Source organism: Molossus molossus, unplaced genomic scaffold (genome assembly GCF_014108415.1).
Source record: "Molossus molossus isolate mMolMol1 unplaced genomic scaffold, mMolMol1.p scaffold_m16_p_1, whole genome shotgun sequence".
NCBI lineage: Eukaryota > Metazoa > Chordata > Mammalia > Chiroptera > Molossidae > Molossus > Molossus molossus.
In genome coordinates, this window is record NW_023425344.1 from 189,879,653 (window position 1) to 189,895,750 (window position 16,098).

The 16,098-nt window shown below is 40.2% G+C and overlaps 1 protein-coding gene across 5 annotated transcripts in view; it reads left to right on the plus strand.

The window, feature by feature from the left end:
- The window catches only part of TMOD3 (tropomodulin 3), an 81,867-nt gene extending 66,676 nt beyond the window's left edge, over positions 1 to 15,191 (plus strand). For all 5 annotated transcript variants that reach the window (XM_036263894.1, XM_036263903.1, XM_036263926.1 and 2 more), the window contains 4 exons: positions 255 to 362; positions 3,795 to 3,938; positions 5,144 to 5,288; positions 11,081 to 15,191. In XM_036263894.1, coding sequence (XP_036119787.1) covers positions 255 to 362; positions 3,795 to 3,938; positions 5,144 to 5,288; positions 11,081 to 11,115 — 432 coding nt within the window. In that variant the 3' untranslated portion in view covers positions 11,116 to 15,191. The remainder of the gene's footprint in view (positions 1 to 254; positions 363 to 3,794; positions 3,939 to 5,143; positions 5,289 to 11,080) is intronic.
- The last annotated feature ends 907 nt before the right edge of the window (positions 15,192 to 16,098 follow it).

Sequence of the window (16,098 nt, forward strand, 5' to 3'; positions counted from 1 at the left end):
AGCAAGAGCTTCTTTAATCTAAATACTAGAGAAATGGTGATATGTCCTCTGCTCTGGTCAGTAGTTTGTACAGATGAACCATGTTAGAGAAGTCAAATAGATATGGATATAGATATTTTCATTTGTAGACTGTTGTGTGTTTATATAATTTCTGAGAACATTTTCGTGAGAAAGGGTAAATACAAATATTTATTCTATTAATGGACTGAATGCCCTAAAACCAAATGTAATGTTTCACATTACTGTCTTTCAAGAATATTCCGATTCCAACCCTAAAAGATTTTGCGAAGGCTTTGGAAACCAACACACATGTGAAATGTTTAAGTCTTGCAGCCACACGGAGCAATGATCCTGTTGCAATTGTAAGTAAGCTACTTTAAAAAAAAAAATGATTCAATTACAGTTGACATTCAATATTATATTAGTTTCAAGTGTACAGCATAGTGATTAGACATTTATATAACTTATAAAGGGATCCCCCCAGGAAGTCTAAGGGGGGCTATTTTATTTTTTATCCTCACCCGAGGACATTCTTCCATTTTTTTGTTCAGATAGAGTGGGAAGGAAAGAGGAAGAGAGAGAGAGAAACATCGATGTGAAAGGGACACATCGAGTGGCTGCCTCCCACAGGGCCCAACCAGGGCCAGGGACAAACTGCAACTGAAGTACGTGCCCTTAGCGGGAACCGAACCTGGGTCTCTCTGGACTACAGGCCGACACGCTAACCACTGAGCAAAACTAGCCAGGGCTAAGGGGGCCTGTTTTTTGTTTTTGTTTTTGTTAATCCTCACCCAAGGATATTTTTTCATTGATTTTTTTTTTTAGATAGAGTGGGGTTGGGGGGCAGGGAGGGAGCAGGAGAGAGAGAGAAACATCGATTGGTTGCCTCCCATATGACCCAGACTGGAGCCAGGGATCGAACCTGCAACCCAGGTACATGTCCTTGACTGGAATACAACCAGCGACCCTTCAGTCTGCAGGTCGACACTCCAACCACTGAGCCAAACCAGCCAGGGCCTAAGGGGTTATTTTATATAAACTTACTATGTCCTGTGAGAAAGGAATGGCACCATAGATAGGTATTACAATATTATTGACTATATTTTCTATACTGTACTTTATATCTCCATGACTATTTTGTAGCTACCAGTCTGTACTTGTTAATCTCTTCATTTTTTTCACCTGCACCTCCAATCCCCCTCCCCTCTGGCACTCATCAGTTCATTCTCTGTAAGTTGCTGTTGATAATATTGAAATTATAACTACGTACCAGAGTTACAGAGATGGCTAAACTGATTTTATGAGCAAGATTTACTCTTTTTTTTTCAATTGATGTTTAGCTCTGTGTTAAGTAGTACATGATTTATTGCTCTTTATGTTTATTTTTTCTTATATTTCCTTTCTGTAATTTTTAAAAACATAAATGGAGTCATGCAATATATGCTGTTCTGCAGTCTTTTTATTCTGCAATATGTCTTAGAGATCTTTTCATGTCAGTACATAAAGTTCCATAGCAATTTACCATCTGCAGAAGATTCTGTTTATGGATCTGTAATGTTGGGTCTTATCAGATGCTTTTTCTGTGTCTATTGAGATGATCATGTTTTTGTCCTTTATTCCATTAATGTGGTATATTACATTGATTAAATTTTGTATATTAAATCAACCTTGCATTTCTGGGGTAAATTCTCCCTTGATCATGGTGTGAATCTTTTTCTTCATTTGGCCTTGAGGACATCACTCCCTTTGATTCTGCTCCTGCCTCTTCTGGAAATTCCTTCCTTGTCCCTGTGCTGGTCCCTCCTCTGCTCTCCGAGCTCTGAGCATTGGAACAGCTCGGCTCGGTCGTAGGCCCTCTTCTCTGTCTGCGTTCATTTTCTGGGTGATCTCATTCTGTTTCATTGCTGTATATTATCTATGTATGCTGATGATTATCAGTGTTATTACCCAGTTCATACCTCTCCCCTGAACTCCATATTCTTGTCCAGCTACTTACTTAATGGCTTTAGTTGGGTGTCTAGTGAGTATCTCAGATGTAAATCCCAGTCCAGACTCCTAACTTGCATCTCATCCCTGCTTCTCTCACACTTTTTCCTTTCTCTATAAATGGCAACTTCATTCTTTCATTTGCTCAAGACAAAAAGAAATGGAGTCACCCTTGATTTTCCTTTCTCAGAGCCGTAAGTGTATATCCATCCCTGGCTTCAAAACATTTCTAGAATCCAACCACTTCTCACCATTTTCACAACTCCTGTCCTGGTGTAGCCGCTGCTTCCTCTTCTCTGGATTATTGCTTCCCCACCCAAAGCCAACTCTTCACACACATCAAAAGTGATCCTTTTAAAACTTAATTATCTCATTTCTATACTCAGAACATTCCAGAAGCTCCCTATGTCAGTTCAAGTAAAAATCAAAATCTTCAAATGGCCTTACAAGGTCTACATGAGCAGACCTCCTCTCCTCGCCCTCTCGTTCTGCTCCCGCCGTACAGCCTCTTGCTCTTGGACATGCCATGTGTGATCCCAGCTCAGGGCCTTTTCACTTGCTCCTCTTGCCTGGAACTTTGTCCCTGAAGATATTCCACATAATTTCACTTCATCGCTTGGAGTCTGCTGAGACGTCACCTTTTAGCTGAGGCCTTTCCTGACCACAGTATCTAAAATAGCAACCCCAGCCCTGCCTCTGTACCTCCCATTTACCCTGCTTTCCCTTTCTGTCTTCCCCGTGGCCTTGCTACCTCTAACATTGCATCTTGCTCACTCATGATCTGGGCTGCCCACTGGAATGCAAGTTCCATCAGGCATGTTTTATTTCTGGATCTACACAGAAGCACTTACCAAATAATAAGCCATCGGTAATATTTGAGTAAATGTATGTACAGAGGATGACTAAGGAATTGGTTCCAGGTCACATAGCTAGTTGTCGCTAATGGAAAGTACAAGTGTGTAGATAATCTGTTCTAAGTTCTTTTTCGTATTTCTTTCCCCCCGTTGCCTTTCTTTATGTTGACTTTAACTTGAAGCTGGATCTTCCACATATTTTCTGGAGTTTGACCTTGTGTTTTCTGGAGTTTGACCCCTGTAAGGGGCTATTTTATATAAACTCACTCATATGCTGACTTCCCCCTCTCTCTCTCCCTCCCTCTCCTTTTCCTCTTCTTCTCACTTACAGGTTTCTGTTAGTGAATAAATTAATATGGTGTGTATGCCTGGCACTACCATATCCTGTAAGATAGGAACGGAAGCAGACTAAACACAGAGCATTCCTTGAGGAACGGAATATATCGTCAGCGTCCTCTTCTCCATACTCTCTGTGCTCTTGCAGGTCTAGTTATCTGTGTTCCTTTTCTGATCTTCTGCCTCGGGCATACCTTTTGGTCTCTGCCTTGGAAATTAGTCCTTAGTTGACCCCCATTTGGCTCCACAGTAATCCAGCTGCACCAAGACCCGAATAAGAAAAGATGTTCCAAAGAGACATTGATGAAGTTAGTCCTACCCAGAAACTGACAGAAAGGATGAGGACAGGAGAAAGAAACATGACAAAGGGTGCGAATGAACATAATGTAAATAGCAGTGGAAAATGTTACCAACAGAGAATTACACGTGGCAAAAAAATCTAAAGAGTGTGACAGGGCACATGTGCAGAATGGGTCCTGGGAGGTAGGTGTGCAGTTAAAACAATCTAATGAGAAACGTGAAGGCAGTTATGCTAATTAGTATATTTGTCTATGGCATGTACAGTGTGTAATAGGTGCTGTCAAATTTTAATCTCCAGATATTTTCTTTTACTTCTAGGCTTTTGCAGATATGCTGAGAGTGAACAAAAATTTGAAGAGCTTAAATATGGAGTCCAACTTTATTACAGGAGCTGGGGTTCTGGCACTGATTGATGCTTTAAGAGATAATGAGACCCTGACAGAGCTCAAGATCGACAATCAGGTCAGTGTTCCGCAGCAGCAACTTGGAGGAAGCTACACCCTGCACTGCTGTGTGGGGCTTGGGGACTCAGGAGGCTTGTGGAAGGCTGGTGGCCTGAAAGGGGATGGGAGGACATTGGTGGTATCCAGAATATTAATTTAATATTTTTAGCATAGGTCTTTAGTATATTCATAGAGTTGTGCAGCCATCACCACTGTCTAATTCCAGAACGTTCTTATCATCTCAAAAAGAAGCTCCATACCCATCAGCCGTCGCTCCCTATTCCCCATTCCCACCAGCCCCTGGCAACCGCTAATCTACTTTCTATCCCTATGTGTTTGTCTGTTGTGAACAGTTCATATAAATGGAATTGTATAATATGTAGTCTTTTGTGTCTGCCTTCTTTTCCTTAGCAAAATGTTTTGGGGGTTTATCCATGTTATAGCATATGTGAGTACTTTTTTTTATGGCTAAATTATATTGTTACATTTGGGTTGTTTCTGCTTTTTTAATATTAGGAATAAAGCTGCTGTGAACGTTCATCAAGGTTTTTTTAATCGTCACCTGAGGACATTTTTTACATTTATCTTCAGATAGAGCGGGAGGGAAAGAAGGAGGAAGAGACAGAGAAACATCGATGTGAGAGAGACACATCGACTGGTTGCCTCCTGTACAACCCCAACTGGGGCCGGGGACTGAACCTGAGACTCTCTGGTCTGCGTGCCCACGCTCTAACTGCTGAGCCAAACTGGCCAGGGCCATCAAGGTTCTTGTATGAATATGTGTTTTCATTTTTGTGGGTATGTACCCAGAAGTGGCATTGCTAGGTCATGTGGTAACTCTAGGTTTAACTTTTTAAGGAATGCCAAGTTGTTTTCCACACCAACTGGACCATTTGACATTCCTACCAGCATTTCTGAGGGTCCCACTTTTAACACATTCTTGCCAACCCTTATTATTTTCTGGTTTCTTTTTTTTTTTTTTTTTAATCATAGTCATCCTGTGGGTATGAAGGGTATCTCTTATGGTAATCCACAATTTTTTTATGTCTGTATGGTTTATACTGAAATTTAAAATTTTGTTTCTCTCATGTATGTTAATAAGAATTGGGAAAAATTTAAACGATCAACAGAATCAGCATATACCTCAATGTCTCAGTCTTGACTTACTTTGAAAGTATTTTGATCTAATTTATTACAACTATTCTTTATTTCTAATTATTCCAGAGGCAGCAGTTGGGGACGGCTGTAGAATTGGAAATGGCCAAGATGCTTGAGGAAAATACAAATATCCTTAAGTTTGGATATCAGTTTACACAGCAGGGACCCCGAACCAGGGCAGCTAATGCTATAACGAAAAACAATGACTTAGGTAAGGCATGCAGGATTGAATCAAATTTCTGAATTGTGCCATTAAGCTTATATATTGGAGAAGCTTTTTTATACTTTTAAAATAAATTTTAACAGTGAGATTACTTGGCCTGTGTTTCTTAAATGCATGGTCCTTTTTATACTGATTGGATCAGCATTCATTTTAAGTGAGGTTATGGGGTTGGTTAGTGGGTAAAATCTACCTCCTCTGACAATCATGTTTCACAGCTTTGAGTGGATGGTTTTCTACAACAAACAGTTATACTTCCTATAATAAATGTTTTCTTCTCAGCTATAAGTCAATCCTTGGAGCTGTTACAAAAAAAAAGATTTCAACATTACAGTAACATTTTTGCCCTTTTTATCAAACAAACTCAACTTTATATGATAAAATATAGAATAATTATAGTTCTAACCCGAGTTTTACAGGCGATTTATTAACGTTTGCTGTACTTAGGTCTCCCTAACACAGCTGTCACGGGCACTTGCCTTCTCACTGCCCACATCTGGGCCCGTGTCTCCACTGTTTCATGGTTCCTGTTGAACTGCTGCGGCCGTGGCTGCTGCTTGAACTAAGATTTCCAGCCAAGGCTGAATTAAAGAATGTGATGCTCACAATTTTGTTTCTACATATTTCCAAATATCAACTCTTCTTTTAAGTTTGATGTTTGTCATTGAAATATTTTAAAAGATGCATTTAGACAATTGAAACTTCCTAAAGGGAGTAACATTGCAAAACAACGCAGTTCTTTCAAGCTTCAGCCATATTTGAATTTGTATTTTTTTCTGGTTAATTTTTTTATCTTTATTGTTGGAAGTATCACAGATGTCCCTCCTTTTTTCCCCATTGACATCCTCCTCTTCGTGCACCCCCGCCCCCACCTTCACCACACTGATGTCTGTGTCCGTTGGTTATGCATATATGCATCTAAGTTCTTTAGTTTATCTCTTCCCACCCCGCACCTCCACCCCCACTCGCCATCCCCCCACTGAGGTTTGTCAGTCTGTTCTCTACTTCCATGCCTCTGGATCTGTTGTTCATCAGCTTATTTTGTTCATTATATTCCACAAATAAGTGAGATCGTGTGGTATTTGTCTTTCTCTGATTGACTTGTTTCACTTAGTATAATATTCTCCAGGTCTCTCCATGTCATCTCAAAGGATAAAAGATCTTTCTTTCTTACAGCTGCATAGTACTCCATTGTGTATATGTACCACTGCTTTTTTATCCACTTATCTACTGATGGATACTTGGGCTGTTTCCAGATCTTTGCTATTGTAAATAGTGCTGCCATGAACATAGGGGTACATATATTCTTTCTGATTGGTGTTTCAGGCTTCTTAGGATATGTTCCTAGAAGTGGGATCACTGGTTCAATTTTTAATTTTTTGAGGAAACACCATATTGTTTTCCATAGTGGCTGCACCAGTCTGCATTCCCACCAGCAGTGGACTAGAGTCCCCTTTTCTCCACATCCTCGCCAGCACTTTTTTGAATGTGTATTCTTTAAAAGTTTCTAGAGCAGAAGAAATATGCTTGCATTCCATTAATCCCGATCACTGTGAAAAGTATTAGTTCAAACTCTCTCTGTTCTTTGCTGACTGTAGTTTCCTATAGGAGATTTTTGCCTCTTGCTCTTTAAAAGGTGAAATTGATGTATTTTTTATTGCAGATGTAGTTTGCAAAGCCATGCTAATTGGTTTTGATATTTTCCTTCAGGTGTTTAATTTTGCTTTTTAGAGTTGTGTTTCTCAAGTCTGACTGAAGTACACAAATAATTGGAGAGTTTCAAGAACATGTAGATTATTGGCTCTAAAAAGTTTTTACTTAGTAATTTAGTTATACTTTATTGTAATTATTTTCAAAGACTAAGCTTTTTGAGAGCTAGAGCAATGTCTCTGTTGAATCCACAGCTCTCTGACAATAGTAGGTACTTAATACAGATTTATTGAGTAAAGTAAGTGATAGAATTTGAACCCTGCTTAAAGTATAATTTTCTGGTAACTAAATAGCCATAAACAAGCCAAAGCAACCTCTGAAACTACCTTAGTTATCCAAGAATCCCCCCAAAAAAATTTGTAGCCCCAACCATCTGTCACCAGTGTGTCCAGCAGACAGGTGGTCCCAGCCGCTGTTGGACAGGAGGGCAGCACAGTGAGCGCCCATGTCCACGCCAGGACCCAGCCTGGGCGAGGCCTCCGCAGCTGTGCTCTTCCGCCCAGCACTTCGCCCAGGTTTCTATAAGAAGTGAGTGAGGGGACTTCTGGCAGATGGAAGGTGAGGAAACAGATAAAAATGATTTCCTAGGCTGCTCTGTGTTGACACGGAGCAGCTGAGTAGCTGTCCTTGGCCATATGTGACAGAATTCATGTTAAAGTTGTGGTCGGACACGAAGCAGAACTGAGAGAAAGCAAACGGCCCTGTGCTGTGGCCTCCCCGCCTTCCCCCAGGGCTGTTTCACTCTTACCTAGACTAGATTCTCCGGCTTGAAGTGAGAACACGGACGTTCCTGGCGTGGGGCATTGCGTGGAGAGCAGCTCAGATTTGGGAGCAGGCAGGTTATTTGTATGCTGAGGAGAGCCTGCAGATTTTGAGAACTGGCTGTCATGGCAGGATGCTGCCTCCAGAATAAACTTTCCTAAGTACGCGCTGCTTGATGCTAACAGTGAAAAAGGAATGTCAGCAGATTCAGAAGGAACTGCAGGAAGAGGGCACTAAGATCACACGGTAAACAACTTAGATTTCTTTGATTCTGTATGGGACGCGTTTGTGAGCCATCATAGGCAACTGAACGCATGAGCATGATCCAAATGACAGTTCCAGAGCAATTCTTACTACTTTTGGTGATAGAGAGGATATGAGGTTAAGGAGAACTTTGTGCAATCAGCTGATCATGAAATGTTGAGAAGTTATATTAGTGGAGTGGGTTTTGGACAAAAATTGCCAAAGAATTGATAACGGGGCCAAATTTCTAAACCTCTCACCTGGAGGCTGAACCGAGGAGTTGCTGGAAGGTGACAGTGGCACCGAGTGACAGCGAGGAGGCCGAGCGGCCCTTTGCTCCATCTCTGCTGTGTTGTGCTCCAGCACCCTTGGCTTGGTCTTTCTCAGCCCTCCACTTCGATCTCTGCCTGTGGGCCAGGGTGGAAGCCTGAAGACATGTTTTTTTACATGCAGTGTAATGTGTAGTCTCTGGAGAGAGAGATCAAAGAACAAGACTCAGAACTTGTACAGAATCTCTTGGTCATATCATTTTTCTTCGCCTTGCAAATGGGAGTATATCAGATCTTTGTTGTCTGATTTGGATAACGTCTTTCCCTCTTCCACTTTTTCTTAGTTTCTACTGTTCCTTGAAATAATCCTACCTACTCACCATCTCTCCAGCTAAGACAGTTAAAACAGCACAGTCATTGGCAATATTCTGTTGAACTTTGAGTCTTATATTCCTATCTTTACACCAGCTAACTTCATAATTTCCTACAGTTTTTATTTGCTCCACTCTCCTGTAAGTCTTGTTTATAATACATGTTTAGTTTTCTTTTATAACATAGATTTTGACATCTGAGACGATCTACCAGTAACATCAAAATCCAGCCACACAATTCACTATTTTCTTGGAAATGGTCAACCTTAAACAATTATCTGGTCTGCCTCTCAGATATTTCTATACTTTTCAGTGATCTATATACATGAAGTAGGTTTGATTTTGAGGACTAAAGTCTCCATTTATTTATTTTTCCCCCTTAGTATTTCAGCAAACACAGGAAACTTGTGCTTTTTCGACAGGGACTGAGATTAGGGTCGGGAGTATTTAAGTCGATAAGTATAAAAATGTTCATGGGGCCTTCATATGTTTGTCCTTCTGGTTTTTATTTTCTAGCTAGCACTCAGCCAATGGCTGGACAAGCTTTTATGCACATTATTTGAGTCTGGTCTCATCTATTGAAGGCCAGGAGCAGAAGCTAGCAGTGAGAACAGTGTGAGGGCAGAGCTCCCGTAGCCTGGCCAGGTGGCCAGGTGCACCTGGTGTGGCTTTTCATTCCTCTGTTCAAGCTGAACAAGGGCGGTTTGCCTGCCTCCGTAGACAGAAGAGAGTATAAAATTCATAGACCAAAAATCTCACATAACCAGAGAACTTGCTGGTAAGGGTATCAAAATCAATAATGCATAATATAACTCCTCTAATTATAAAAGCTAAATTGGCTTTCCTCACCCCAAAAAGATGGCTTACCAGAGCCTCGGGACCATCCTGTGACCCCACTGCCGTGGGCGGGGAAGTGAGGACTCTTCATCGAGCACTTACATGTTCTCGGTACGCTAAGTAGCTCGTCGTGCCTCTAAATGCACAGCCACGGGGTACAGATCTCATTCTTCTGTTATGGAGGATGAGTTGCGACTCAGAGAGGTTAACTTTCTTGGGGAAAAACACACTACAAAAAAGCGACATAGAGCCATGATTCACATTTGTTTGTTGCTGACTCCGGAACCTGTGCTTTTCGTCCTCTCTGAATTGGGTTTGGCCACTATGCGGAGGAGCCCTGGCCCGATGGCTCTTGGGACATGCACTCTGGTGGCTGATAGGTAACAGCGAAGGTAGCAAGGTCCTGAAGCTGAAGACCGTGCCCTGCTACCAGTGAGCACAGCCTCGTGGTTTAGGGTCACCAGTCCATGAAGAGGCTGGGGGAGGGAGTCCTCAAATACATTCACTGTTCTCTAATTTTTTTATGTTTTTATTGATTTTTAGAGAGAGAGAGAGAAACATTGATGTGAAAAACATCGATCAGCTGCCTCCTACATGCCCCCTGCTAGGGATCAAGCTGAAATCCAGGCATGTGCCCTGACTGGGAGTCAAACTGGGACCTCTCGGTCCATGGAACGCTGCTCAGTCCATGAGCCTCACTGGCGGGGCTCAGGTGCACCTTTCTTTACTCCGTCAGCTGAACTAGTTGAGTGACCTCTGGCAGCCAAAGTTTGTGGTAGCCAGCTATGACCTGACCACATTACCAGGGTCTAAGATTTTCATTACTCTGCATTTGTTGTTTTGTCAGAGCCCTGAACCAGTTCATTTTGTAGGAGAAAAGAGAAGGAAAATTTGGAGAGCAGTAGCAAGTCAATTTTAAAAATGAATGACAAAGCCGTTTCTGCTATGTTCTTTCAACAGGCTAAGGAAATAAATCATAGTGCCCAATCAGAAGAACATGGCGAATGCTTTTAATACTTTCTAATCCCAGCTGCCTGAGTGGCCTTTCAAAATTTAACACAGTAATGTATTAAACATTTTTAATGGAGATATAAATTTTTATTTATTTATTTTTAATTGATTTGAGAGAGAAGGAGGGAGTGGGAGAGAGAGAAGCATCAATTAGAGAGAAACATTGATTGGCTGCCTCTTGCACCCCTCTTACTGGGGCTCGAGCCTGCAACTTGGGCATGTGCCCTGACTAGGAATTGAACCTGCTACCTCAACCAGCCTAGCCACAGCAGCAGGGCTATAAACTTTTTTAATGAACAGATGAGACAGGCACAGTGCACGAAGATGATGGCTAACGTGTGCTCAGTAAGCACAGGGGAGCTTAGGGCATGTGCTTCTCATTTTGAAGCCCTCACTTCTCCACAGGTGAATGACCAGGAAGAAGGGTGTGAATTTTTTACTGTAATGACCATGTGAACTGGAAACAGACCTTTCATTTTTGTACAACTATAGCTGGATTATATAGAAACTTGTTCATAACAAGCAAGTTAAATTTATACAAAGAAACAGGGATTTCTAACATCCTTTATTTTTTTCACAGTTCGCAAGAGACGAGTTGAAGGAGACCACCAGTAAGTCCACCAAGGTACAACCTTTGGAAGACTTCGAAAGGTCAAGGACTCATGTTGGCGATATCAGATATAAAATTTTCCTGGGTAGGAGGGAAAAGACTGGAAATCTTTCTTTGTTTTTTTTTTTTTTAAATATATATTTTTTCTAGTTTAAGTTACCAGTTTCAAATTGTAAAATCAATAGTAGGTAATATTTTATATTTTAAAACATTATTTCTGCTTTCTGTTAAAATCAGTTTTAATTTAGCTTAATTGAGGGGTTTATGATGAGTCTTGGTTTTTAAAAAAAACCACAATTACAAGAAAGTTTAGGAATTCACTTATGTAGAATAATATGAACATTTTAAGGACCAATCTCTTTTTTAGATCAAAAAGGGACGTTGCTGATCAGGAGTGCACCTTGTCGGTACAAGGCACTTCGAAGCTTCCGATTGCAGGATGCGAAAAGTTTGTCGTGTTTTAGAGCACATGAACTTGGCAAGAGTGTGCTTTTTGCTTCTGTCAAGAAAGCACAATGCCAGAATTTTAAAACAGGTGACTCAAAACCTAGTCCTGTTTAGAAGTAGAAGCAGATCTCTAGGAGGAAGAAATGCAGTCCAGGTTACTGCATTACTTGTCTGGTGTGTCTCAGCAACATGTCAAGTTTTAAAAGAATATTATGTCTAAACTTATTACAGTTTTTCATTTTAATAAGGTGGACATTATTAAAGTTTTGTGAAAGCCCCATAGTAAAAAGCATCTGAGTAGGAAAGCTATTTTCTTTCTTGTAAAAGGCATATAAGCAACTCTAGGTTATTTAGGGTAAAAGAAAAAAGAAAGCTATTGTTTACAGTAAACATGATGGAGGTGAAGTCTGAGGATCATGCAAAACGGTCATTCATACTGATGGTTACTGTAAAGGAAATTGGAAACGGCTTGCCTGTGAATCCAGTGTTGCACAGCACAGTGAGAAATTCCATAACGGTATTTAATCATCACTCACTACGCATTTTCCAACCAGTAAGGAAAGCTCTTCTTCATAAATCCAGTGTTTATCCTTTCATCTTGTATATTTTTATCCATATTGTGTAAAAGTAATTTCTCATAACAAAAGTTGTTTTCCTGTTACTCAGAGGATCAGAGCAAACAATTAAACAGTGCACTGTGGTGGGAAAAATGACGCAGACTGCCAGGGCGACAGAGGGCTTAGACTGTCCCTGCCCTGCTTCAGGGCAGCCTCCGAGCGGGAGACCACAGGCGGCACAGCTCCGAAGGCAGGGTCAGAGCCGGCCGAGCAGCCCCGGCCGAGCAGCCCCGGCCTCGGAAGTTCTGGCCTGGCTCAGTCATATACAGGGAGATTTTTCTCAAGGGAAGAATCTCATTTCAGAGGAGCAGAGAGGTCTGTTGTTATTTTTTTAATTGAATTACAAAATATCTCCTCCTTTGGCTTAGGGTGGACAGTTTATCCAGTGAGCTAGGCAGCTTCTTGTGTACTGTGGTAATAAGCCTTCTTAACAGGGTGTTTGTTTCTTTAACTCAGTATCCAATATTTTAAAGGGGCCGAAGATTGACTTTGCACTATTTCCTTTCAGTTATAGGCTCTGATTTTTTTTTTTAATCTCTCTCCTTCTCATATACAACTGTGGAAATGTACTTGATTTTAAAGACTGCGCGGCTCCAGCAGGGCGGGCAGCCAGCCTGGAGCAGGTGAATAAGGCTGCCGTTACCTCGCAGCAGCCTGTAGGTCAGTGCATTGAAAAGCATGTTCTGTTTAACATGGGTAGGCGAGACCGTACCTGAAATTGTATATTGTACTTATGGGTAATATCTTGAGTATGAAGAAGTTGGGTGTTTGGCTTATACCATTCTAGTCTTGAGCTACAATAATTCATTATATAATTGAAGAAAAGAGTTCTTCATAAATAACTTTAAAGGTAACATTCATCTGATTGAATACAGAAAAATCTTTCAAGAATTGTAATCACAGGGGAGAAAACTGCTGTTTACTTTGATCTTTAAAAATCTGGCACCCCAGCCCGGCCGGTGTGGCTCAGTGAATTGAGTGTCGTCCCATGGACTGAGAGGTCCCTGTTTGATTCCCAGTCGTGGCATGTGCTCAGGATTTCGGGTTTGGTCCCCCGTAGGGGGTGGACAGGAGGCAGCCCATCAACGTTTCTCTCTCACTTTGATGCTTCCTTCCTCTCTCTCAAAAAAAAAAATCAATAAAAACATTTTTTTTTAATCTGGCACCTCTTATCCTTTTATTAACTTTTGGAATTTCTACATTGCTCCAAAATTTTGTACTAGATTAGGCTTGTGAAGTAATCTTGATTTTTAAACCAAAGATGTTATAAGACCTTAAGTTTTGCAGTCTAACCAACTGAAACGTATTTGGTTATCTAATCAAAGAATATTCTTTGCAGTTTTAAATTGCTGTTTTTTAAAAGCTTTAACTCCCCATTTTATAAAATTTTATATTCGTATTTGTCCAAAGTTCTAATTTTTCTAGTATGTTTACATGAAATTGTATTTTTAAAATATTAATTACTAATGTTGATTTTATTAAAATGGATTTTGGTGCTATGTACTTGTAGCTAGTAGAAGTCTAAAGTATAGGAGAAGTGCATTTTCTAAGAATGCCTGTCATTTAAAGGACCAAATAAACACTTTGTGTTTTAAAAAATTGGCAGATTATTAGATTTCAAGGAGAAATAGCTCGATCATTAAATTGCAATTGAATGAAATAACCCACATATTTGCTTTGTGCAGTAGGTGCACTCTGAAAAAGTTACATGTAAACAACTTTGTAAATTGTTTTTCTATTTACAATATCTGATGTGTTTTCATTAAAAAGGGGGAGTCCGTGGTATTAAAAAAATTATAAAAGAAAAATGTTTAGATAAAATGTTAGTCATGTTCTATTACTCATTATATTTAACTCTTGCTATCATTAAAATAAGATGAAAAGATTCATGAGGTTTCAGAAAACTTGATCATTTTGGCTCTGTTCCCAGGGCTGCCTCACTTACTCCTTGTCAGACAGGAACCACCTACCCTCCAGCAGCAGGGGGAGGGTGCGTCCCGAGCCGCAGCAACCCCGCCTCTGCCAGCTCCGTGCTGCCACCTTGCTCCTTCTAGCAAGACCGCTCCACTTTTTAAAATAACATTCCCAGTTTCAGTAAGATATAGTTGACATAGAACATTGTGTTAAAGTTATACAACATAATGATTTAGTATATGAATATAGTAAGACATGATCACCACAATGTTTGGTTAACACCCATCACTTCACATAGTTAAAAAGCATTTTTTCTTTGTGATGAGAAATTTTAAGATGTACTCTTTTAGCAACTTTCAAATATATGATACAGTATTGTTAACTGTAGTCACCATGTTGTCCATTGCATCCCAGGACTCAGTCATGTTATAACTGAAGTGTGACCTTCACCCATTTCCTTCATGCTCACCCCTGCCTCTGACAACCACCAGTCTGTTCTTTGTTTCTGTGAGTTCAGGGTTTTTTTGATCCTCACATAAGTGAGATCATACAGTATTTGTCTTTCTCTGTCTGACTGACTACTTAGCACACACACTGCCCTCAAGGCCACTTCACTTCTGAATAGTATGAACCGAAGACGTGGCCCCCACGAACACTCAACACGGCTGTGCCGAGCAGCTCCCGTCGCTGCCTCGGACACGGGGCCCTTTTAGATTTGTCTGCTTAAAAATGTTTTAAAAAAAAATTGGCGCATATGCTTGAACACACACATTGAATAAAAATCTTTGTAATTTTAAATAATGCCCACTTTATATATTTAGTCTTTTGGATGAATTGTATTTGGTTTTAGTTATGTGTAAAAGCTTGAAAAGTACCTTGTTACAATGCATCATTTTTTGTCACATCAAATAGGTATTTAAACACATTTTTAATGCTAAAATATCCGAAATGCTGTAGATGTTTTATTTTTTCAATTTTTATAAATATAGACATGTTAAATTTTTTATAATACGGATGTCTAAATATTATGAAACATTATCAACCTGGTTCATAATGGCACAGTGAAGTTTCATTTGAAGAATATGTACTATAGGCATTTAGAACTTACCACTTCATACTGGAATAAATAATTTCAATAAAGTTTATCAAATATCCTATATACTTTGACTTTTTAAAAATCATTGAACTGCCTGAGTTTTCTTGTATGTCGTTGAGTTTCTTCATAATCGCAAGTCTTGAATTCTGTCATTTAAATCGCCATCTTCCATGACTTTGAATTTGGTTTCTGGAGACTTCGCTCCCAAGTTACCTTGGTGGTTCATGGTATTCAGTGCATTCTTTCTCTGCCTGCACATATTAGGTTGTAAACCTTGACCATTTTTCTCTCAACATTCAGCAGGTTGATAGGTAGGGCATTTTCTTTACCAAGCTCTGCCAAGGTGTGTGGGGCAGAGAGGGCAGGTTCTGAACATTTTTTTTTTTAATTCCTCACCTGAGGATATTTTTCTATTTATTATCAGATAGAAGGGGGGGGGAGGGGCATTGATGTGATAGAGCCACATCAACTGGTTGCCTCCACACGACCTGACCAGGGCCAGGGACGAACCGCAGCCGAGATACGTGCCCTTGACTGGAATTGAACCTGCAACTCATTGGTCCATGGGCCGACGCTCTAACCCCTGAGAAAACCAGCCAGGGCAAGTTCTGAACATTTTTTATTCACAACTAGGATTATGCAAAAGCAACTCAATTCATCAAACAAAACATTTCATTATCATTTTAAAACAAACTGTTGAAATTGGTTGTTAGACTGATGAACCTCAAAGGGGGAGGGAAGAGATAAACCAAAGAAAGACCTTATATACATGTATGTGTAAGCAATGGACACAGACAATAGTGTGGGGAAGGCAGGAGGAGGTCAATAGGGGAAGTGGGGGGCATTTGTAATACATTCAACAATAAAGATAAGTTTAAAAGAAAATAAAACAAATTGTTGAAAACAATACATAC